This window comes from Myxocyprinus asiaticus, chromosome 43 (assembly GCF_019703515.2).
Source record: "Myxocyprinus asiaticus isolate MX2 ecotype Aquarium Trade chromosome 43, UBuf_Myxa_2, whole genome shotgun sequence".
Classification (NCBI taxonomy): domain Eukaryota; kingdom Metazoa; phylum Chordata; class Actinopteri; order Cypriniformes; family Catostomidae; genus Myxocyprinus; species Myxocyprinus asiaticus.
Window position 1 is genome coordinate 37,982,692 of NC_059386.1, and position 24,000 is coordinate 38,006,691.

Below are 24,000 nucleotides of genomic sequence, written 5' to 3' on the forward strand. Positions count from 1 at the left end.
GTGCGTTAGGGTGAGTCTGTAGTAATTATAATTGGCTTTTTATAAAAACAAGAACATTGTGTGTCCACATTTTTTAGTGAAGAGCAAATATAATTAACTCAGTATAAAAACATGTCTTGTAATATAATTCAAATTTTTAAAGCTGAAAGGTTTGTGTGAGGGTTAGATGATAGAAAATATCATTAGCTCAGTATAAAGCAATAGAAGTCAATGGAAAGTTCTCACCATGATAGAAAAACAGTTGTGTGTAAATGCATCATGAGATCACTGGTTTCTCTCATTCTGCACTCCATGTGACTTCGATCCCTTAAGGTCTGGCGTCTGCTGATGATGTCAGCAATGAACATCCACAGTGCTGCTTCTTGAGAGAGAGAAAGAGAGAAACCGAAATTAGGATGTGCTGATGGGGAAGAGCAGAGAGGAAAAGTGATGAAGTTTGTCTCATGTAGCTGCAATCATACACCCATTGAGTTTTTATCAGTTATCAGACACGTCACAAAGTAAATATTGAAGTGACAGATAAACAATCACAACTCTGATCATTATTAATCATATCTCAGTTTATTGCACTGTAAATTCTGCAGCTGATTCTTCAGTGTTTACTGGGAGTGATGGAATTCTTCAGTGTTTACTGGGAGTGATGGGAATCTTCAGTGTTTACTGGGAGTGATGGAATTCTTCAGTGTTTACTGGGAGTGATGGGAATCTTCAGTGTTTACTGGGAGTGATGGAATTCTTCAGTGTTTACTGGGAGTGATGGGACTCTTCAGTGTTTACTGGGAGTGATGGGATTCTTCTTCAAACCACCCGGCTCAAGAAAAAAAAAAAAACCCCACACACACACATTTATTTTAAAGTCAAAGTAACAAAATCAAAATATGTAATAAGAAGAGGAAATAAAAGAATAAATCAGAAAGAAAAAAAAAAAGGTGCTTGTGAAGAGAGGCAAAAACTTTGTGGAGAAGGGCGTTTTTATAAGCCTGCTTATAAATCCAGGACTCATCAGGTAACTCATTGCACCTGTTCCTAGACTCCACCCTGGAAAAGAGACAATGCCATCTGGTGGACAAAAATAGCTTCCACACCCAGGGCCGCAACATCTCCCCCCTTAAAACAGAGGCTCCTCAAAGAGGGACCCTGGATCCTTGGATACCTACCAAGAAACAAACAAAAACCATACTTAAATCCACAACATAATTTACTAATTTAAATTTTATTCAATAAGGCTACTCATTGAGTCAAACTTGAAGATGTTTGGCAGTCGCCAGAACACTCAACCAGCTGACATCACAGTCTGTTCCAACCACTCACCAATCCACAGCCCCATCCTCCAGCAATTTTCTGGCGCCCTGAAAAACACTGAACAAGTAGGACATGGGAAAGGGGAGAGAGAGCGAGAACAGACAAACTGGCAACATCATTCAGTCAGGGAATGGGACAACATATTGGCCATAATATTGCCCCGGAATATGATGGATCTCCAGACTGAACGGCCATAAAAACGAAGCCCAGTGAATAAGACGCTGAGTTGGGCTATGCAAAGAATGTAAAAATGTGAGTGGATTGTGGTCAGAAAACACCACCACAGGTACTGAACCTCCACCCACATACAGTGCAAATGTTAAAATGCCAAATCAATGCCAACGCTTTGATCATTCAATTGTACATATAAATTTCATTGAGACATTCACTACATGGTTTACCTTCGACAAATGCTCGAACATATTTTCCAATTTTTCTGAATTACGAAGCAGAGGCTGGACAGAGTCATTAGGAATATTCCCCTCCTCAGCGCAAGCTGCCACCATATGAGAGGAAGAGGCAGATACATTTCCTGTGACCAGCGCAACGGACTTCACTTCAGCACCCTGGACAGTGGCTTCCGACCTGGGCACCCAGCTGTAATAAGGTTTCAACAGATTTACGGACAGATGTGTTGACTTTTTACGGTCAGGGGTCAAAACTACATAATCTTGTTCAGAGACCTGACGAACAGTGTTTTATGGACCCGCGAACTGCTAAAAAGGGTAAACCTGTAACAGGGAGCAACGCAAGCACTTGATCACCAGGGCTAAATTCCCTGCACTTAGCCCTACAATCAAACCAGGCTTTCATTTTTGATTGGGCCTTGCTCAAATTTTTACTGGCCATCCTACCTGCTAAAAGTAACTTGCGTTGAAACCCATTAACATACTCCAACAGGTTCACGGGAGACTCAAGTTTAACCAACACATCTTGCAGAGTTGCTAAAGACACCTTGAAGTCATGTTCAATAACTCTTCACAGATGATCTTTTATGAGACAATAAAGTCTCTCATCAGTAGGAGCAACAAAATTCCAACCTATCCAATATTTGTAATAAAAAAAAAAATTTAAAAAAACCCCACCACACCCCCCTCCAAATTTCTAATGAGCCAAATGTATTACCAATTGGAATCAATTGAAAAAAGCCCAATCAAACAAGTGACTTATCCCCACTTACCCAAATTTCTTTGACTGCCCACGACAAATGGAGCAGTGCAGAGAGCACCACGATGCCGGAAGAAAACATAAGTAAAAGGAGCTGCCCTGTATCTAAACTAAGACCAATTAACTAATCTTAACCCTGGTCTTCGGTACGCCCACATGCAGCTCAACTGTTAATCAGTCTACCCATGTCCAACACACCAAAAACAATAAACTAAAATAACAAAACCAAAATAACAAACAGTGTTAATCGCTCTACTGCCTAGCATGGGGTTTTACGTAGCTCTGGCGGTCTAAACTGCACCTAAATTTTTCTCAAACGTAACCCAATATCGCACTCACCTTAATTGATCATGTGCATCAAAAGCTCGACCCTCGTCAAGGTACCAGAACCTTGACCACATGACTGCAACCTCAGGCCATTTGCTATGAGCATCAACAATTACTAGGAACATGTGATTCCCCAATGGACCTGCAAAGTCAATAGGTATTCTCTGCCATGGCTTCTCTGGAAAATCCCATGGATGCAAGGGAGCTGACTGTGGCATGTTCCTCTGGATCTGGCAATCAGGCAAAGCCTTGGCTTTCTCCTCAATTTCTGCATCTAAGCCAGGCTACCAGAAATAGCTTAGCGCATTCTCCTTCATCCTCACTACTCCACAGTGTCCCGAATGGAGTTCTTTCAACAAAAGGCTCCTCTGCGGTGGGGGTATTATGATGTGATAGCCCCACAGCAGGCAACTCGACTAAACAGTCAGCTCATTCCTTCGTATCAGATAAGGCTTTAATTATTTTGTAATTTCTTCTCCCTTTCCGATAGAGACACAAGCTAACACTTTGGACAAGACTGGATCGGCTCTTGTGAACTTTTTTACAAAGTCATGGGAATGTTCCCCACTTCTTTGAAATAAACATTTTCCGCTTGTGGGCATTCTTTGTGTGTGCCAGGCAGTGGCAGTCTTGAAAGTCTGTCTGCATTACAGTGCTGTTCAGACCTTCTGTACTTTATGTTGTAGTGATGAGCAGACAATAGAAGGGCCCAATGCTGCATGCGGCTGGCTGCGAGTGAGGAAATACCTGCCTGGGGACCAAAGATGGAAGTGAGTGGTCTGTGGTCAGTGAGTATTGTAAATCTACAGCCAAAAAGATATTGGTGGAATTTCTTAACACCAAACACAATTGCTAAAGCTTCCCTTTCGATTTGAGCATAATTGCTCTCAGCTTTTCTCAGGGTCCTGGATGTGAAAGTAATCGACCTCTCTTCACCAGTTGGCATGACGTGACAATACCGCACTAATACCGTATGGCGAAGCATCACACGCCAACTGTATTAGTAACGATGGATTGAAATGTGTGAGGGCCTCTGATTGTGTTAATACAATCATCACATCCTTGAATGCTTTCTCACATTTGTCTGACCATTTCCACTGTTTGCCTTTATTCAAAAGTTAATGCAGAGGTCGTAGTCTGCTAGCGAGGTTAGGCATAAACTTTGAGTAGTATGTCAGTAGCCCTAAGAAGGATCTCAGTTGGCTCACATTCTTTGGAGATGGTACATCTGTGGTAGCTTTGACCTTTTATGGTGCCTTGTGTAGACCGGCACTGTCAATCAAAGGTATTCAACAGCAGGGTAAAAGAACTCACATTTGTCTTTCCTGATGTGAAGGCCATATTCTTTTAGTCTCTGAAGAGTAGCATTCAGATTTCTGAGATGATCTCCATCATATTTTCCTGTGATCAGTAGATCATCGAGGTAGCACCACACTCCATTCAGTCCACTCCATTCATTCCACTCAGAATCTGATCCATGGCTTGTTGGGATAAGACTGGGGCCAAAGTTATGCCAAACAGAAGCCTCTGATATCTGTAAAGACCCTTGTTAGTGACAATGGTTTACAGTTCTTGTGATCCAGGGTTGACATGCATCTGCAAGTAAGCCTGACATAAGTCTATTTTGTTAAAGTTTTGGCTGCCTGCTAATCCTGTGAACAGATCATCTTTTAAAAGCAGGGGATATTGTTCCACAGTTAAAACTTGGTTGACAGTCACCTTAAAATCGCCACAGATTCTAATTCATCCATCTTTCTTTATTACAGGAAAAACTGGTGTGGCCAATTCGCTAACACTCACTTGTTTACCAGATGGTTAAGTTCAGCTTCCACTTTTGGTTTAATAGCATATAGAAATGGGTGAGCTTTTAGGCATTTTGGTTTACTGTTTGGCTTAATGGTGAGCTTCACTGTAATGTCTTTCATGCTGCCAAGTTTCTCCTCAAATACCTCTGCATGCTTTTTTAGAATGTTTGGAAGACTGGTTGTCTCTTTTGCAACCAGACGTACTTCCTGCCAGTTTAACTTAAATTTTTCAAGCCATGATCGACCCAGCAGTGCGGGGTGACTATCATTCACAATATACAGGGGTAACTTTACCTTCTGTTTGTTGAGCTCCACTGTAAAATCCACAACTCCTTTTACAGGCACAACCTCACCTGTGTACATTTTTAAGGTAAGCTTAGCAATGCTTGGAATGAGGTGTGGCAACTTCTCTCTGCAAGTCGCCTCTGCCACTAGCGATACAGCTGCACCTGTGTCCACTTGCATGGGAATGGCTTCTCCCTCCAACAGTAGTGTCACCCAATAGCCATCAGAGCTACCAGACACTGACATCACATGTAAGTATTCATTTTCATCAGATACATCACCTTGTTCTTTGGGATACTTCACTTGATTTATATGTTTCTTTTTCAGTTTTCTGAAGTGGCTTTCCTTTGGTTCAGCAGGTTTGGCTACATGTGCCTTCTCATTTACCATCAGCTTTTTACATCTACATACACGTTCAATATGTCCTTTTTATCCACAGCTTCTACACTCCATGTCCTTAAACCAGCATTCCTGTGCCTGATGGCCACTTTTCCCACAGCGGTAACATGATTTCCTGTACTCATGTTTATGTTTTTCGCTGTATATTTTGTGAACTTGACTGGACATGCGTAACTCTTGTGCCTCTATTGCAGCCATTTCTATGGATACACTGATTTTGATTGCTCTCTCTAATGTCAGGTTACTTTTACACAGAAGACGCTTTTGAATGGTCTCACTGCGCAATCCACACACAAGTCTATCTCTTATAGTGTCATTCAGGGTTGTTCCAAACTCGCAATGTGCAGACAGCTGTTTCAGTACAGCAACAAATTGTGCAATCGATTCTCCCTCTATCTGATTGTGTTTATGAAAGCGAAATCTTTCAGCAAGAATGAGTGGTTTTGGAGCATTACCCTTGATGCAATGCTACGATGTCCATATATGGCAGAACAGTACACTCGTAGCACATGTGCACCACTGAACAGAAAACAAAAATGGAACATCACGAGGGACATAAAGCACCAACACAGAAGATCCAATACATAACAATGTGATTCTTTAGTGTTTAATGGGAGTGATGTGATTCTTCAGTGTTTAGTGAGAGTGATGTGATTCTTTAGTGTTTCACGCGAGTGATGTGTTTCTTCAGTGTTTAATGGAAGAGATGGGATTCTTCAGTGTTTAATGGGAGTGATGGGATTCTTTAGTGATTAATGAGAGTTATGGGATTCTTCAGTGTTTAGTGGGAGTGATGTGATTCTTCAGTGTTTAATGGGAGGGATGTGATTCTTCAGTGTTTAGTGGTAGTGATGGGATTCTTCCGTGTTTAATGGGAGGGATGTGATTCTTCAGTGTTTAGTGGGAGGGATGGGATTCTTCAGTGTTTAATGGGAGGGATGTGATTCTTCAGTGTTTAGTGGTAGTGATGGGATTCTTCAGTGTTTAATGGGAGGGATGTGATTCTTCAGTGTTTAATGGGAGGGATGTGATTCTTCAGTGTTTAGTGGTAGTGATGGGATTCTTCAGTGTTTAATGGGAGGGATGTGATTCTTCAGTGTTTAATGGAAGAGATGGGATTCTTCAGTGTTTAGTGGGAGGGATGTGATTCTTCAGTGTTTAGTGGGAGGGATGTGATTCTTCAGTGTTTAGTGGGAGGGATGTGATTCTTCAGTGTTTAGTGGTAGTGATGGGATTCTTCAGTGTTTAATGGGAGGGATGGGATTCTTCAGTGTTTAGTGGGAGGGATGTGATTCTTCAGTGTTTAATGGAAGAGATGGGATTCTTCAGTGTTTAATGGGAGGGATGTGATTCTTCAGTGATTAATGAGAGTTATGGGATTCTTCAGTGTTTAGTGGGAGGGATGTGATTCTTCAGTGTTTAATGGGAGGGATGTGATTCTTCAGTGTTTAATGGGAGGGATGTGATTCTTCAGTGTTTAATGGAAGAGATGGGATTCTTCAGTGTTTAGTGGGAGGGATGGGATTCTTCAGTGTTTAGTGGGAGGGATGTGTTTAGTGGGAGGGATGTGATTCTTCAGTGTTTAGTGAGAGTGATGTGATTCTTCAGTGTTTAGTGGGAGGGATGGGATTCTTCAGTGTTTAGTGAGAGTGATGTGATTCTTCAGTGTTTAGTGGGAGGGATGGGATTCTTCAGTGTTTAGTGGGAGTGATGGGATTCTTCAGTGTTTAGTGGGAGGGATGGGATTCTTCAGTGTTTAGTGGGAGGGATGGGATTCTTCAGTGTTTAGTGGGAGGGATGGGATTCTTCAGTGTTTAGTGAGAGGGATGGGATTCTTCAGTGTTTAGTGAGAGGGATGTGATTCTTCAGTGTTTAGTGGGAGGGATGGGATTCTTCAGTGTTTAGTGAAAGTGATGTGATTCTTCAGTGTTTAGTGGGAGGGATGTGATTCTTCAGTGTTTAGTGGGAGGGATGTGATTCTTCAGTGTTTAGTGGGAGGGATGTGATTCTTCAGTGTTTAGTGAGAGGGATGTGATTCTTCAGTGTTTAGTGGGAGGGATGTGATTCTTCAGTGTTTAGTGGGGGGGATGTGATTCTTCAGTGTTTAGTGGGAGTGATGGGATTCTTCAGTGTTTAGTGAGAGGGATGTGATTCTTCAGTGTTTAGTGAGAGGGATGTGATTCTTCAGTGTTTAGTGGGAGGGATGGGATTCTTCAGTGTTTAGTGAAAGTGATGTGATTCTTCAGTGTTTAGTGGGAGGGATGTGATTCTTCAGTGTTTAGTGGGAGGGATGTGATTCTTCAGTGTTTAGTGGGAGGGATGTGATTCTTCAGTGTTTAGTGAGAGGGATGTGATTCTTCAGTGTTTAGTGGGGGGGATGTGATTCTTCAGTGTTTAGTGGGGGGGATGTGATTCTTCAGTGTTTAGTGGGAGTGATGGGATTCTTCAGTGTTTAGTGGGAGGGATGGGATTCTTCAGTGTTTAGTGGGAGTGATGTGATTCTTCAGTGTTTAGTGGGGGGGATGTGATTCTTCAGTGTTTAATGGAAGAGATGGGATTCGTCAGTGTTTAGTGGGAGGGATGTGATTCTTCAGTGTTTAGTGAGAGGGATGGGATTCTTCAGTGTTTAGTGAGAGTGATGTGATTCTTCAGTGTTTAGTGGGAGGGATGTGATTCTTCAGTGTTTAGTGGGAGGGATGTGATTCTTCAGTGTTTAATGGAAGAGATGGGATTCTTCAGTGTTTAGTGGGAGTGATGGGATGCTTCAGTGTTTAATGAAAGTGATGGTGTTTTTCAGTGTTTAATCAGAATGATGTTATCCTTAAGTGTTTTCATCATGTGCACAGATTATGTTGAGATGTTCAACGTCCTCCATCTCACATGACTCTGAACATTATAGGTTGAAGACATCACATTCACTGGATATGCAGATAGAGATTGTCACTGTTTACTCATGGTGTGCTGGTGTACAGAGTGTTTAATGGTTTCTCTTAGTGCAACAGTGATTGGTGCCTTTTGCCGCTGTGACTCAGTATCAGTGTTATTGTGTTGAAATGACATTTGCTGCTGTACATAAACAGTGCATTTTCACACTTTATCTTGAGCACGATACATTGTACAAACATGTTCAGCACAACATTCTGATTGAAATAAATAAAACTATTGTGAATGCTGGTATCTGAGGTCTATTAATGGAAACACTTCAGTTGTCTAAAAAAACTCTTATAGTCAGAAAATTGACTGACTACAGCTGACATTCTTTATTTTTAAATGTTATTTATATCACAGTTGAGCCAAATGATCCAAGACTCCTTCCTGAGACCGCAAGTTATGCTGGAAATAACATGCTGAGTGACAGGCCTACACTCACGCACACACATGCACGATGAGCTGTAGAATCCTCATGAAATGTTCAATATTTTCAGCATTCTTCAGACAATTCCACTCAGGATATCTATTTTTGAATGGTCCGTTCATGAAAACTCAATGATTCTAATGTCACGTGAGATCAATGGTGTTTAAGTTTGTCTGACAGTACACTACTAAGTATACTATCTGGTCTGCAGTGTGTTGTGTCTTCAGTCTGTTGTGTTGTATTTCTGACTCTGCACATCAGCAGTTATTTACAAGTACATGACATATTTCCATGCTCTGCATGACACATTCAATATTAACATATTTGCTTGACACATTTTCCAACTGTGATTTTTTAACTTGTAAGAATGAATCATGTGAGGGGATACTGAGACTGGGGCAGGCTTTCTGTACAGCGCCTGCAGGCAAACCTTTTGTGTAGCTTCTGCTTCTGAATATTTAATGGAAATGTTCTGAAACTGCTTTTACACATCAGCCATGTGACACACACTGAGTGTTTACATTACACAACTTCAGCTTTGTTTAAGTTTTCATATATTCATCCTCTCAAAAAGCTTGTACTTGTCTGAGTTATTTTTCTGCAAAATCTCAATGTTGTGTTAGGTGTGGAGTTTTGTAGCTTCACTAAAGTCTTCAGTTAATATTTTCAATTGTTTTCTTTTCACAGATCTGAAGAACATAGTGAGGAACTCAGAGAGTATGCAATAGACAACAATTCTTTGGCAGAGTGTTTGGAGGACAAGAGACGTTACGATCTAGCCTGTCAACCTGTGGTAACCATTGGGACATACCGTGGACAGACGGAGGTCAAGAGAGGAAAGAAGAAGCATCACTTGGAGCTTCATTCACCCATATCAAAGGGAGAGGAGGTGACGCATCCAGACAGCCATGATGACACTGACATCTCCTCAGCATTAAACACCATGAGTTCTGATAGCCAATTAAACTCCACTACTGTAAGTCTAATATCTTACAATCCTTCATGGAAACAACAAATAGAAAACGATTTGATCCAGAGTGCCCTGTGGACAGACACAGAGACTAAAGACAGAGGTCCCACTGTAGAATCTGGAGCGACTCCAGCCAGCAAACTCACTCATATTGTTGAAACAGGCTCTGATCGATTAATAACTTGCATAGAAAGAGACTCGGTTCACACCGTTCTTAAAGCAGAACAGAGACTACCGAATGAAGCATCTAACAGTGGCCAGGAAGAGCTCGCACAGAGTGAGACACCAGAGAAGGTATCAGTGAACAGTATGCAAAAGGAGACACATTTATTCTGCAACAATGCTCTGATGCACCATCACAGCCCGCATCCATCTCCAGAGCAGAGATTAAAGCAGAAAACCCCCTCAGTATTTACAGACAGAAAGGAGCGTTTGTCTCCTGATGATTCTCAGACGAACTGCAGTCAAGACGAGAGGGTGACTAAAGAGGATTCTGGGTTGGATGAGGAGGTTCTGCGACTGGAGTCTAAAAAGATGGTTGATGGCATTTTGAAAAATGCTCTTGATGCCTTTCAAATAAAGGAAGTTTCTGAGGCGGAGCGTGGTGCACTGTCGACCTGTGAACTTCACAAAGGTTCAGAGTCCGTTATGTTTGAAGGGACAGATGGTCGCAGAGATGGAGCTGATAAATCAGAACAGCAGTTTCATGTGATTATGTCTGATCAGACACCATCTGTATTTCTTGAGGAAGTGCTGACGGGGAGCCGCAACAGGTTGACGCCCTCTTCAGGGTACGAGTCCATCGCAGGATCTGACTCTGACATCAGATGCTGGGTGAGTGCGACTTACGACATCACACTTACAAGTGCTTCAATTAGCTGTCAGCTCAAAGAGCATGATGGGAATCAAGCAGTTCCTGAATATTCTGCTGAGGAAAAGGAAGTGGATGCAACTGTGTCCTGTAAGAGCAGTGAAAGAAATGCTGATGATGAGCCATTATCACTGAATGTTCACAGTAATAGGGACATTTTTCATAAAAAAGACAACTGTGTTGTGCTGCCTGCTGTTTGCGAGTCTCTCATTGGTAAAGAGAAAGAGCAACACGCAATAAATATCTCTGAATATGAAACAGAGCAATACAGAGTGGAAAACAGATGTCAGGATTCAGCCAAAGACGATACAAAGAGCAATAACTGTAGACACAAACTGGACACTGATTCCTGTGATGCTTCTTCAATCACTCCTGACATTGATTCACTTGTAAATCAGGAGAGTCAAACTCAATCTCTCAGTGTATTGGGAAAGTGTGATCCTTTTATTCCAAGTCCTGAATCTGACACAAAAGATCCTGCAATTAGAGAGACACCAAAGACATCAGAATTTGCACAGCAGCTGGCAGCTACACAAAGCCTTAAATCTGAGCAGACTGAAACACTTTATTCAGGTGGTGCCAGTCAGGAACAGGTCTGCTGTGACTCTGTGACTGGAGAAGATCAGAGTTTCCTCCTGGTGGAGAGTTTCCCAGCATGTGTGACTGAAGTCCAGACACACTCAGGAGGGCTTGATCCATCTCAGCGGATGTCAGTCAAAGCGATCTGCTGTGAGGTAACAGATGACCAAAGCCAGAGTCTTGCGACGCTCATCTTGGATCGAGCAGATGGTAGAATATCAGCCGTATCTCCTTCAGGGAGGACACTTCACCGCGACCTCCTGGACAGTTGCAGCAGAAGCACGGCTTTCGTTCCCCAACATCCACAACTTCATGAGCTTGATATCCACCAGGTTGACGGAGGCTTTGCCATCATCAGTGAGGAGGAGGAGATGGATGCTGTGTTCGTGAACGACACGGGGCCTGTGCACAGTCCTGGCACACGCAGAGCCAAAGCATACCCCTTCTCCCTCTCACCCATCTACGAGGAGGAGTCGGGGCACGAGGAGGTCTCAAAGATGCTGCAGGTTCTGCCGTTGACAGAAGAGGAGCAAAGGAGCGTGGAGCAGCCGGCCTCATCCATCCTCTCCCTCCTGCAGTCAGTCAGTGAGAAGCTTCAGTCCAGTGTGATCTACGGTTCAGATGAGGACCAGGCCGAGTCTTTGAGAGCCACCACAATACCGCTGTGGCACTGCTACAGAGACGGCAGTGAGGAAGAAAATGATGGTGATGATAATAACTTCAGTGTTTTAGTGCACCAACAACTCACTGAGGCCAAACCTGACCAGGAGCCAAATACAGAGGATGAGCTCAGCTCAAATATTGATCAGACTGCTAAAGAAGCTCATGAAAGAATCCAGGAGGAGCTGGACTGTAATAGCATGCAGGTGAACGTTGGAAAGAATGTCAATACACCTTTCTATCAGTATTTGAAATCCAGAGTGACGGCATCTGCTGATATAGAACCCAAAGACACTAAACACTTTGTGTGCTGTAATAAAACCAACACAACAGTCATGGTAAGCACAGCAGTCAGATGCATTACTCAATGGGTTATGTTTCCAATTATGTTAACTAGTTCAGCAGTTATGTTGGCTAGCTTAGCTTTGGCCTATTTATGTCCTCACAGGGAGAGATTGGAGGCTTTGGGCAGGTCAACCCGAGACCTTCTATAGTAAGTTCATCTCCGTTGTCGTTCATTAGGCCTCCTGCTGTTCTAATTGTTTGCTGTGTTTGATCTGAATGATTGAAACAGCTCTTTGCATTTCCTTACGTGGGGCTTCAGGTCAGTAAAAGGAGGACACTAAATCCTCTGTTGCTCTGAGAGTTTAATCTCTATAGATTTAAATCATCTCTGTGATGTAAGTGGTTATTAATTGCTGTGATGTCTCTGCATTGTACTAACAGACACTCTGTACAGCATGTGTCCAGCACAAGAGTGGTTTGTTCGCTGTAGCTGACGTGTCTTTGCTAACACAGATGCTCATCTATGAGGGTCAGTCAATCAGTGGTGACAGAAGAGAAATATGTGATGACGTGGAGGATACCGACAGAGTTCTGTTCCCTTGTGGAGCGACGATACATGTGCTCAGAGGATGGTAAACACGTTTACTTTAAGTCAAATCAAGTCATTTTCATTTGTATAGTGCTTTTCACAACACACATCGTTTAAAACCGGCTTTACAGAAAATCATTCATTAACAGAAAATGAAACCGTAACATCTATAAAGTCTTAGAGTGATCATTGTGTAGTTTGATTAAATATGATTGTAAATTGTGTATAGAAATTAAATAGTTAAATAATAATTGTATTTAGAACCCCAGTGAGCAAGCTGAAGGCGACTGTGTTAAGGAACACAAAACTCCATAAGATGTTGATTAATGGAGAAAAATAACCTTGAGAGAAACCAGACTCACTGTGGGGGCCAGTTCCCCTCTGACTAACAACATGAATATAATGACAATATTACTTAATTATGTCCAGTGCAAGTCATGGTTTAAAATTTGTCAATTAAGTAAGCGTTAAAGTCCATTGTTTAAAACAATTATATATATACAGTTGTGCTCAAAAGTATGCATACACTGGCAGAAATTGTGAAATTTTGGCATTGATTTTGAAAATATGACTGATCATTTATTTAAGGATAGTGTTCACATGAAGCCATTTATTATCACATAGTTGTTTGGCTCCTTTTTAAATCATAATGATAACAGAAATCACCCAAATTGCCCTGATCAAAAGTTTACATACCCTTGAATGTTTGGCCTTGTTACAGACACACAAGGTGACACACACAGGTTTAAATGGCAATTAAAGGTTAATTTCCCACACCTGTGGCTTTTTAAATTGCAATTAGTGTCTGTGTATAAATAGTCAATGAGTTTGTTAGCTCTCACATGGATGCACTGAGCAGGCTAGATACTGAACCATGGGGAGCAGAAAAGAACTGTCAAAAGACCTGTGTAACAAGGTAATGGAACTTTATAAAGATGGAAAAGGATATAAAAAGATATCCAAAGCCTTGAAAATGCCAGTCAGTACTGTTCAATCACTTATTAAGAAGTGGAAAATTCAGGGATCTCTTGATACCAAGCCAAGGTCAGGTAGACCAAGAAAGATTTCAGCCACAACTGCCAGAAGAATTGTTCGGGATACAAAGAAAAACCCACAGGTAACCTCAGGAGAAATACAGGCTGCTCTGGAAAAAGACGGTGTGGTTGTTTCAAGGAGCACAATATGACAATACTTGGAAAAAAATGAGCTGCATGGTCGAGTTGCCAGAAAGAAGCCTTTACTGTACCAGTGCCACAAAAAAGCCCGGTTACAATATGCCCGACAACACCATGACACCCCTCACAGTTTCTGGCACACTGTAATTTGGAGTGACGAGACCAAAATAGAGCTTTATGGTCACAACCATAAGTGCTATGTTTGGAGAGGGGTCAACAAGGCCTATAGTGAAAAGAATACCATCCCCACTGTGAAGCATGGTGGTGGCTCACTGATGTTTTGGGGGGTGTGAGCTCTAAAGACACGGGGAATCTTGTGAAAATTGATGGCAAGATGACTGCAGCATGTTATCAGAAAATACTGGCAGACAATTTGCATTCTTCTGCATGAAAGCTGCGCATGGGACGCTCTTGGACTTTCCAGCACGACAATGACCCTAAGCACACGGTCAAGTTGACCCTCCAGTGGTTACAGCAGAAAAAGGTGAAGGTTCTGGAGTGGCCATCACAGTCTCCTGACCTTAATATCATCGAGCCACTCTGGGGAGATCTCAAACGTGCAGTTCATGCAAGACGACCAAAGACTTTGCATGACCTGGAGGCATTTTGCCAAGACGAATGGGCAGCTATACCACCTGCAAGAATTTGGGGCCTCATAGACAACTATTACAAAAGACTGCACGCTGTCATTGATGCTAAAGGGGGCAATACACAGTATTAAGAACTAAGGGTATGCAGACTTTTGAACAGGGGTCATTTCATTTTTTTCTTTGTTGCCATGTTTTGTTTTATGATTGTGCCATTCTGTTATAACATACAGTTGAATATGAATCCCATAAGAAATTAAAGAAATGTGTTTTGCCTGCTCACTCATGTTTTCTTTAAAAATGGTACATATATTACTAATTCTCCAAGGGTATGCAAACTTTTGCGCACAACTGTATATATATATATATATATGTCTATGTATTCCATTTCAAGAACGTAGTCCATCAATAGACAAAGTTACTGCAGGCAGAGATCAAAGAGGTGTATTACAGTTCAAGCTGCAGGTCAATTTTGGTGAGGTACTTTAATCTGCTATTACACCTGACTACAATGCTTACACACACATACAACACACAATTAGTTGAATGTTTTTGACTTGAGATTGATTGGAGACCAGGTGAGCGTGACACGGTTCGACAATGAAACGGCTTCATGGAACAGTCCAGTTGTGCTGTTGTGTAAGAAATGAGCTCATGTGGTGATTTCATTGGCTCTCAGACAGACAGACAGAGACAGTGTGTGTAAGAGTGCTGCAGCTCATGTATAATAGATGAAGTAATTGTACATCCATTTTTCAGGCTTGTTGTTCATGAATGCATTTAGAGATTATGTAATGTCATATTGTTAATGGACGCTTACTGATACACCTCGTGACGAGCATTATTAATTATTCAGTAGCACTCAAACACACTCGGAACAGTATTCAGTGTTTGTATTTGAGTTTTGTAGCGAAGTCCTGATGGTCCACCAGACAAAGAGAGATTCCAGAGAGTTCATTAATAAAACATGTCTCACATGTCTTTTACAAACTGTATTGCAAACAGTTTTATATGAAAGTTTTCTTTAGCTGTGCGTTCATGTTCTAGGGTCTTCCACTTGCTCTCTCTGTGTGTGTGTTTGGAGCTGTTTAGTTTCTGAGATCTTCACCCTTCCTGTTCAATCACTTCCTGATTAGTTCCTCTGTTCAATCAGTTTACAGTGTGAGCATTTGTATAGAGAGTGAGACACACATGCACTTTTAGTTTTTCTTTGTAGCACCATCCTTGCAGTTGTGTGTGTGCGTGTTTGTGTGTGTTTGTGTGTGATGTTAAGGTAATGATTGACATTCAGACTGTGTGTGTGTGTGTCCAGTTGGCTGCTGTATGTGGATTTGTGTTTCCACGGGTCTTGTGTTCTGCTGGAGGAGGGTCAGACCATGAGAACCAGCAGACATCCTCAACAGAACCTGCAACAGCACAGAGATCCCACAAGAACCGACATCAGTGATGTGCAATCTGTGCGCTCCATCAGGACACTGCTTAAGGTATCGGCAGCTGTCTGTCGCTCTTTAAAATGACAGTGTAAAAAGATCCTTCCATTTCTTGTTTTCTTCTTTTTCTAAATTCCTGCTGTTGATTTTAAGTCAGACACACTAACGTGTTTATCAGTTGTTGGTCTGTGTGTGTGTGTGTGTGTGTGTGTGTGTTTGTTCATGAGCTCTGATGGAGTTCCTACTTGTTTTCTTTGCTCATGTCTAAATACATTCATATTCCTGCATTTAGGACAATGGCGTTCCAGAGATCCATATCCATTCCAGCATGTGTCGGACAGGACAAACGATTCGTCTCTTCTCAGCTACAGACCTGACGGAGCAGCACGACCCCGTGACCCTCTCTGACCTCTTTGTCAAGACTGGATGGTAGGATGTTTTAAAGAAACAAACCATTTCCAGCTTTAATAGGTGTGAGATTGTTGAATGCTGACTTATTAGTACCCTTCATTGAGACCTGCAGCTGTACAGGAAAGACTAAAGCAGTCCTAGAACACTCGTCTAATGAATCTTTTATTTCCCACAATTCCTCTGCACTCTCACTCACACACAAAAACTGCTTTACACCACTAACATCTGATCTGTCTTCAGTTACATTCAAACATGCTGATTTGTTTAATTCAGTTTTCTTCTGTCTTGTGTGTTCATTTTAGAATGGAAATAAAGCCACATGAAAGTGACAGATCATTCTCTATCACAGGGGTTTCAAACTTTTTGATATAAAGTAATTTCTGTTTGTTTAGCGTTTCAAAGCAGCTGGACAGAAAATAATGTCTTAATGTCCTTAAGCCCTCAGTGAGCAAAACAAAGGCGACTGTGACACGGAAAAACTCCTTAAGAGGAAAAAAGAAAAACCTCGAAGTACAGCATCCTCTGGCTTTATGATAAATGTACATATGCCAATATTATTTAACTACATAGTATTTGTAATAGAAGTTAAATGAATAGATTAAGTGATTTAATTTCCAATATAAATTGACAGTAAGTCAGTGTTTAAAACTGTAATGATACCAAGGACTCTCAAATATGATGATCCTGAGGCTTACCAGAGACCCTTCCTAAAATATAAAGGCAGCTATATATTTTCATGTATAAAGACTGATTTACACTGTGTGAGGAAAAATAGGGTTAGAAAAATAATCTAACTTTTTTTTCATATTGTCATTGTACTGAAGCCAAAAGTGAAAATGAGAAAAAAATGAAAAATATTTATTCTGTGTATACATTTTTAAATGTTGTTTTTATATGAAGAAAAACATCCAGTTTAAATGTATTTGTATATTGCTTCCAGAGCAGCTTTACAGAGAATAGAAGCTGAAGAAAACATTGCTGTCAACAAAATAATCGTGATTAATTTTTAGTCTTTAGAAAGAAGAATGGATTGGTAATGACAAATTCAGTGTTTTTTTTATATTTTTTTTTTATTTCTTTTTTACTGAAATTTTCTGCAGACCCTTGCGGCACACAGGAGGTGCCTGAACCCCAGTTTAAAACCCTGCACTAAATGTCCCAAGATTTTAATGAACATCTCAAATACCTTTCTTTCCTCAGAACAGGGCAAAAGTCAGCAGAGCCAAGCCACAATTTTTATTGATTCCAAAATTAAAATTAACACAAACAACACATGAAAACACAGAATCAACTTTTATCAATATATGACCCCCCCTTCCCTCCCGTCACCCAACGTACATCCCAATGGTCAGACATTAAATAACAACAGACACGCATATTAAAAGGCAGTTCAAAGAATATACTCGATGACATAAAAAGACAAAGAAATTAGCTAACCAAAAAAATAAAAAAGATTCCACATATTAATTACATAAACTCCAGCCCAATTGTCCCTCTCCACTGCTCCTCCACGTCAACCCTCCAGGAAGGCCAAATAAGTACCCCACTTCCTCCCATAATCACCCAAACTGCTCATGTGACAACTCCTCAAAAGCTGCCACTCTGCCCAACTCGGTGCACCACTCATAAAATGAGGGTGCACCCGGCGACTTCCATCCCCTAAGAATAACCTGCCTGCCAATCATCACGCAGGTAAGGACCCAGTTTTTTATATGTTTATTTATTATATTAATACCCGCCCCATCACCCAAAATACAAAGTCTGGGGCAGAATAAAATCTGAGTGCCCAAGACCTCACAGACAAAACTCTGAACCCCTGACCAAAACTCTTGAGTCTTAGTACAGGACTAAAAACACAGGTTGTGTCCCCATCCTCCAACTGGCATTGCCAGCATGTAGGTGTGTCTTTAAATCAAGCCTATACAGTCTAGAGGGAGTCCAATAAAAAAGGCGCACCCTTGCATTCCTAGACATAGACTTGACATTTTTAAAAATCCTACCCCATTCTCCATCTTCTAGTACTAAATGCAAGTCTTTCTCCCATAACTTCTTAAGAGATGTCAAAACCCCGTCCCCTAGACACTGAATTAGCCAGGAATAGTACGCTGAAGCTTCATGACCTTTTCTAAAAGCAGCAAGCACCATCTCAAGAGTGTCTGCTGCTATAGGGGGCTGTGTACTACACCCAAAGGTGGTACAAAGTAGATGGCGCAGCTGTAAATACCTGAAGAATTGAGATCTGGGAATCCCAAACCGCTGTATAATATTTTCAAAGGATCTCAACGCTCCATTTCCATATAGGTCACCCAGCGTAGCAACACCCCTCCCAATCCATTCTAAAATATAATAACCCACATAACCTAGCCCACCTTTGCCAACTGGCCTGTGTAACTTGTTAAAATGCATCCAAGGCCGTTTACCATTCCAGATAAAGAATTTAGCAATACTATCAAATTGTTTAAAATAAAAGAGGGGAACTTCAATGGGGAGAGATTGTAGCAGGTAGTTAAATTTTGGAATGCAATTCATTTTAATTACATTAACCTTCCCAATCATAGATAAATGTAATGAAGCCCACCTGTCCACATCATTCGAAAACCTTTTAATTAAGGGATCAAAATTAACTCTGACTAAATCAGACAAATTTGCTGGGAATAAAATACCCAAATACTTAATGCCCTGTTTGGGCCACTGGAAGGCGCCCGGCTGGAAGGCCGTTACTGGACCGTACGCTGTCAGAGCCAAAGCTTCGGATTTAGACCAATTGACTTTGTATCCTGAGAATTTAGAAAAGGAATTAATAATTCTATGGAGGCAAGGCATAGATCAAGTGGGGTCAGAGATAAATAATAAAATATCATCTGTGTAAAGTAAAAGCTTATGCGCCACACCTCCCGACACCACCCCTGGAAAATCATCCTCCTTTCTTATCGCGGCTGCTAATGGTTCCAGGGCAAGACAGAACAATAATGGGGGAAGAGGGCAACCCTGCTGAGTGCCCCTATCCAGAGTAAAATAATCTGAAATTGTGTCTATAAAGTAACTTAATCCATCCAATAAATGTACTCCCGAACCCATACATTTCCAAAATCTTAAAAAGATAATCCTATTCTACCATATCAAGCACCTTTTTGGCATCAAGTGAGATGGCAGCGACCGGAGTCTGATCATTCGCTACTGACCACATGATATTGATGAGACGCTTGATGTTATCAGAAGAGCTGCGGCCCCGAATACACCCCACCTGATCTATATGTATAAGAGATGTCATAACTTTACTTAATCGGTTAGCCAATATTTGTACAATATTTTTATGTCTAGCTGGATCAGGGAGATTGGATGGTAACTTTTACACTCACTTGGATCTTTGTCCTTTTTAAGAATCAGACTGATCCGGGCTTGTGTCATGGTTGGTGGAAGCTTTCCATTCTTTAATGATTCAGTATAAACTTCTAACAAAAGTGGAGCCAATTCTGTAGCATATGAAATTAGCCCTTATTTAATAACAAAGGATCCACAAATCTACAGGTCGTGTCTCCTTGATTTCGACATTAATCTCTTCAACAAGAGGCTTAAAAGCTGCTAATGGTGTAGATGTGTTTTGTTCATATTCCTGATAAAATGTGTGTGTGTGTGTGTGTGTGTGTGTGTGTATAGCTGGTTGGTCTACGACGAGTCTGGATTCAGTGGTAATTCTGCTGTTCTGGAAACAGACGGGAGGGTGACACCTGTTCTCCACAGTATCCTTGTGTCATGTGTGAAGAGTCTCCGGCCATTAAAAATGGTACATATGCAAACTCAACTCTGACCCCTGACCTCACACACTCCTCTGACCCTTGCATCACACCTCACTGACACACATAACATCTGACATCACTGATACAGGTGTTACACATGAGAACAGCAATGTTGGTCAAAATTTTTAAACTGTCGTGTGTGTTTTTCTCTGACACAGGGCGGGCTGAAGGTGGCGAGACCTCTTGACCCAAAGGTGAGACAGACACACAGTCAGCACACTGATATTCAGAGCTGTGCTCAGATCAGTGGAGGTGATTTGTGTTGTGTTTCTTGTGTAGGTGATGTTGTATGAAAAAACGCAGTTTCAGGGTGAATGTAGAGAACTGCTGAATCACACAGACAGTCTGAAGGACACAGAGGGGTCGACAGGAGTTTCTTCTCTATGGGTCACAGGTGGAATGTGAGTCACACACACACACACACACACACACACACACACACACACACACACACACACACACACACAGCTTTTCATTATTGTTTTTACTGTGCATTATGTTAGTGATTATGAGAAATTATTAGGGTTATCATACTGAAATTAAACAAGTGATTGATAAAGCACTGATAAAGTCAAGTGATGACTGACAGGAAATGCAGCATGTGTGTGTGTGAGGAATGATACATGTACAGACGTGATCATTTCTGTTCTCTGAGGGAGAAATCTGTGTTTCCATCTCAATCACATTTGAACACTGCTGCAAGAACCATCTGGATGAAAACAGCTGTGTACTGTATGTGTGTGTGTATGTGTGTGCAGTGTGTGTGCAGCGTGTGTGTGTATTAGTGTGTGCAGTGTGTGTATGTGTGTGTGCAGCGTGTGTATGTGTGTGTGTATGTGAGTGCAGTGTGCAGTGTGTGTGTGTGTGTGTGTGTGTGTGTGTGTGTGTGCGCAGTGTGTGTTTAGTATGTATAAGTGTGTGTGTGTGTGTGTGTGTAAGTGTGTGCAGTGTGTGAGTGAGTGTGCAGTGTGTGTGTGCAGTGTGTGTGGTGTGTCTAAGTGCGTGTGTGGTGTGTTGTGTGTGTGTGTGTGGTGTGTTGTGTGTGTGTGTGGTGTGTCTAAGTGTGTGTGGACAGGTGTGTGTGTGCAGTGTGTGTGTGCGCAGCGCGTGTGCAGTGCGTGTGTAAGTGTGTGTGCAGTGTGTGTGTGGTGTGTCTAAGTGTGCGTGTGTGTGTGTGTGTGTGCAGTGTGTGTGTGTGTGAGTGTGTGCAGTGTGTGTGGACAGTGTGTGTAAGTGTGTGTGCGGTGTGTGTGTGTGCGGTGTGTGTGTGCGCAGCGCGTGTGCAGTGCGTGTGTGTGCAGCACGTGTGCAGTGTGTGTGTGGTGTGTGTGTGTGTGTGTGCAGTGTGTGTGTGGTGTGTCTAAATGTGTGTGGACAGTGTGTGTAAGTGTGTGTGCGGTGTGTGTGTGTGCGGTGTGTGTGTGCAGTGTGTGTGTTTGCAGCACGTGTGCAGTGTGTGTGTGGTGTGTGTGTGTGTGTGTGTGTGTGTGCAGTGTGTGTGTGGTGTGTCTAAATGTGTGTGTGCAGTGTGTGTGTGTGTGCTGTGTGTGTTTGTGATTGGTGCATGAAGAGGTTTAAGTAATCTTTTAGAGGGATATTTATAGACATTGTGTGTGTGTTAGATGGGTGGGGTTCTCCAGTGAGGGGTTCAGAGGTCATCAGTGTGTGCTGGAGGAGGGTGGATACAGCAACTGCTCAAGACTCTTCAACAGCTCCATCAAATCACTACGTTACATTCACACCGTGAGTCCTCAACCTCTCTGTCTGTCTGTCTTTCTTTTTTCGAATGTCAGTGTATAAACTGAGAAATGAATACGACAAGAAAGAGACGAGGATGACAAGAGTGAGGGACTATAAAGAGTTAAAGAGCATGTGTTTTATGAACTAATTGTTCAGGAGGTTGGAGGCCTCTGTCTGTCTCTCTCTTTAAACCATCTGTTTTGGTCTTATGTAAACAACACTTCACTCACTTTTACTAGGTGAAAATACTGATGAGGATCAGTGTTGTTTCCATTTGTCTTGTCAGTATTAATATACAGCTGCAGGATCGGCTTTCAGTTTAATTATTTTTGGATTAAAATCTACTGAATGATATTCTAGAAAATGAGAACAAGAAAAGAAATAAAACATTGTATAGCATAATTAAAATACAAAAAAACTGCAGACAATGTTTTGAGTGGAAAGATGTGTTGAAACTGAACATTTAAGATGGGAGTTAGGGACTGCTAAAATCTCTTCTTAAGAGCGGATTTGCCAATTGCAGTGTAATATGTGTCACATTCTTTGGTTGTTATGGACGTCACCTTCAGGACTTCATGGAAGCGTCAATCTGTCTGAAGGGCTCCGATGAGGAAATCACTGTGGTGGACCAGGAAGTTCCTGACCTGCAGCGTAACGGTGTCACTCAGGAAACAAACAGCATCTATGTGAAGAGTGGAGCGTGAGTATCATGTGATGCTCTGATGTCACCTTGATCTCCATCACAAGAGCTGCTACAGATCATTTGAGTTGTGACGTTTCCTCTGGTGTTTGTGTTTTTTAGGTGGGTGGCGTACAGCGACAGGTGCTTCACAGGTGATCAGTATGTGCTAGAGAGAGGACGACACTCAGGGACTCTCGAATGGGGCGGCAGGTGCAGCTCACCACGGTCACTGCGACCTATTCACAGGGTGAGTTCACGCACAAAACACACCGTGTCAGTAACTGTTTATGCAGCACAAAGAGACATTAAACAACTGGAGCACTGTGATTGACTTGCTGAATCACGACATGATTTAACATTAGCTTCTCTTTCTGATAAGAGATTATGAATAAAAATGCATCCAAATCCAAGTCATGTATGTACGAGTGGATATATAACATGTGTATAACAGGTCAGATCATCAACTGAAGATCTTGAAACTAATTCATCTCATTTTCAACACAGGAGGTTTGCACGATCATGGAGCCAAAGTTTTTGGTATGTTTGCATCTCATGTGCTACTGACGTAAACATGAGGAGTTCCAGTGTCTGACGCTAACACGTTTCTCTCTGACCGCAGCTGCGCATCTACAGTCAGACGCATTACAGCGGCGAGAGCCGAGAGTTTGTGAGTGAAGCTCCAGACTGCGGTGGTTTGAGTCTCCAGTCGTTCCGGGTCATCAGAGGGAGGTGAGATGATGACATCACACATATTCAGTAACACTCACGACACCTTCATCTCTCGCTCTCTTCCTCGTGTAGTTGGCTGCTCTTTGATGAGGAGGGTTACTCTGGTAACCAGTACATCCTGGGGGAGGGGCTTTACCCTGACCTCACTTCCTGTTGCTGTGCATCAGCGGTCATCAAGTCTGTAAAGCCCATTCCATACGTAAGTCCATGAGAGAAATGACAGTATTTAATTACAGATAAGTGACCAAAGTTCTCATGACATTCACGTTTGATGTTTATTTTCTGATTCGCTCAGAGTTTCACCGATCCGTCCGTCAGTCTGTTTTCTCTCAGCGGTTTTGAAGGACTCGAGGAAATGTCACATTCAGATGTTGAGAACATCTCACACTTCTTCAGCCAATCTGTGAGAGTCAACAGCGGCCTGTAAGAGGTCTCACATGACACAATTTAACTGTAAATTATTCTTGAAAGGTACATGAGCGCGTCGCTGTCATCCTGCAGGTGGGTGGCGTATGAACACACTTATTTTCAGGGGCGTCAGATGGTCTTGCAACCGAGAGAATATCCAGATTGGAGGGGTCACAGCGGCTGGGAAACAATCGGATCATTGAGGCCCCTCAAACAGGTCAGTGCAGAGAATGACAATTAATGTTCAAACACTTCTTGATCATAATTATTGAATTAAATACATTCTACAAATCAAGTTTGATAAATGCCGATAAATCTGTTTTGTTTTTTTTGCTCACACCTCCTTTGAAACTAGAACAACTTTTGCACGCTCACTCCAACATAATCGGAAAAAAACATTAACAAAAGCAGTTTTATAAAAATAAAAAATAAAAAGTTAAAATTGCA

At 41.9% G+C, this 24,000-nt stretch overlaps 1 protein-coding gene across 1 annotated transcript in view; it reads left to right on the forward strand.

The window, feature by feature from the left end:
• LOC127433595 (uncharacterized) overlaps positions 1–24,000 on the forward strand; it is a 37,140-nt gene that overhangs the window by 9,273 nt on the left and 3,867 nt on the right. The window contains exons 6-21 of the mRNA XM_051685625.1: positions 9,328–12,058; positions 12,169–12,213; positions 12,519–12,637; positions 15,669–15,840; positions 16,079–16,215; positions 19,855–19,981; positions 20,153–20,188; positions 20,274–20,395; positions 21,617–21,737; positions 22,304–22,434; positions 22,537–22,663; positions 22,921–22,953; positions 23,036–23,145; positions 23,218–23,344; positions 23,441–23,568; positions 23,647–23,770. Coding sequence (XP_051541585.1) covers positions 9,328–12,058; positions 12,169–12,213; positions 12,519–12,637; positions 15,669–15,840; positions 16,079–16,215; positions 19,855–19,981; positions 20,153–20,188; positions 20,274–20,395; positions 21,617–21,737; positions 22,304–22,434; positions 22,537–22,663; positions 22,921–22,953; positions 23,036–23,145; positions 23,218–23,344; positions 23,441–23,568; positions 23,647–23,770 — 4,390 coding nt within the window. The remainder of the gene's footprint in view (positions 1–9,327; positions 12,059–12,168; positions 12,214–12,518; positions 12,638–15,668; positions 15,841–16,078; positions 16,216–19,854; positions 19,982–20,152; positions 20,189–20,273; positions 20,396–21,616; positions 21,738–22,303; positions 22,435–22,536; positions 22,664–22,920; positions 22,954–23,035; positions 23,146–23,217; positions 23,345–23,440; positions 23,569–23,646; positions 23,771–24,000) is intronic.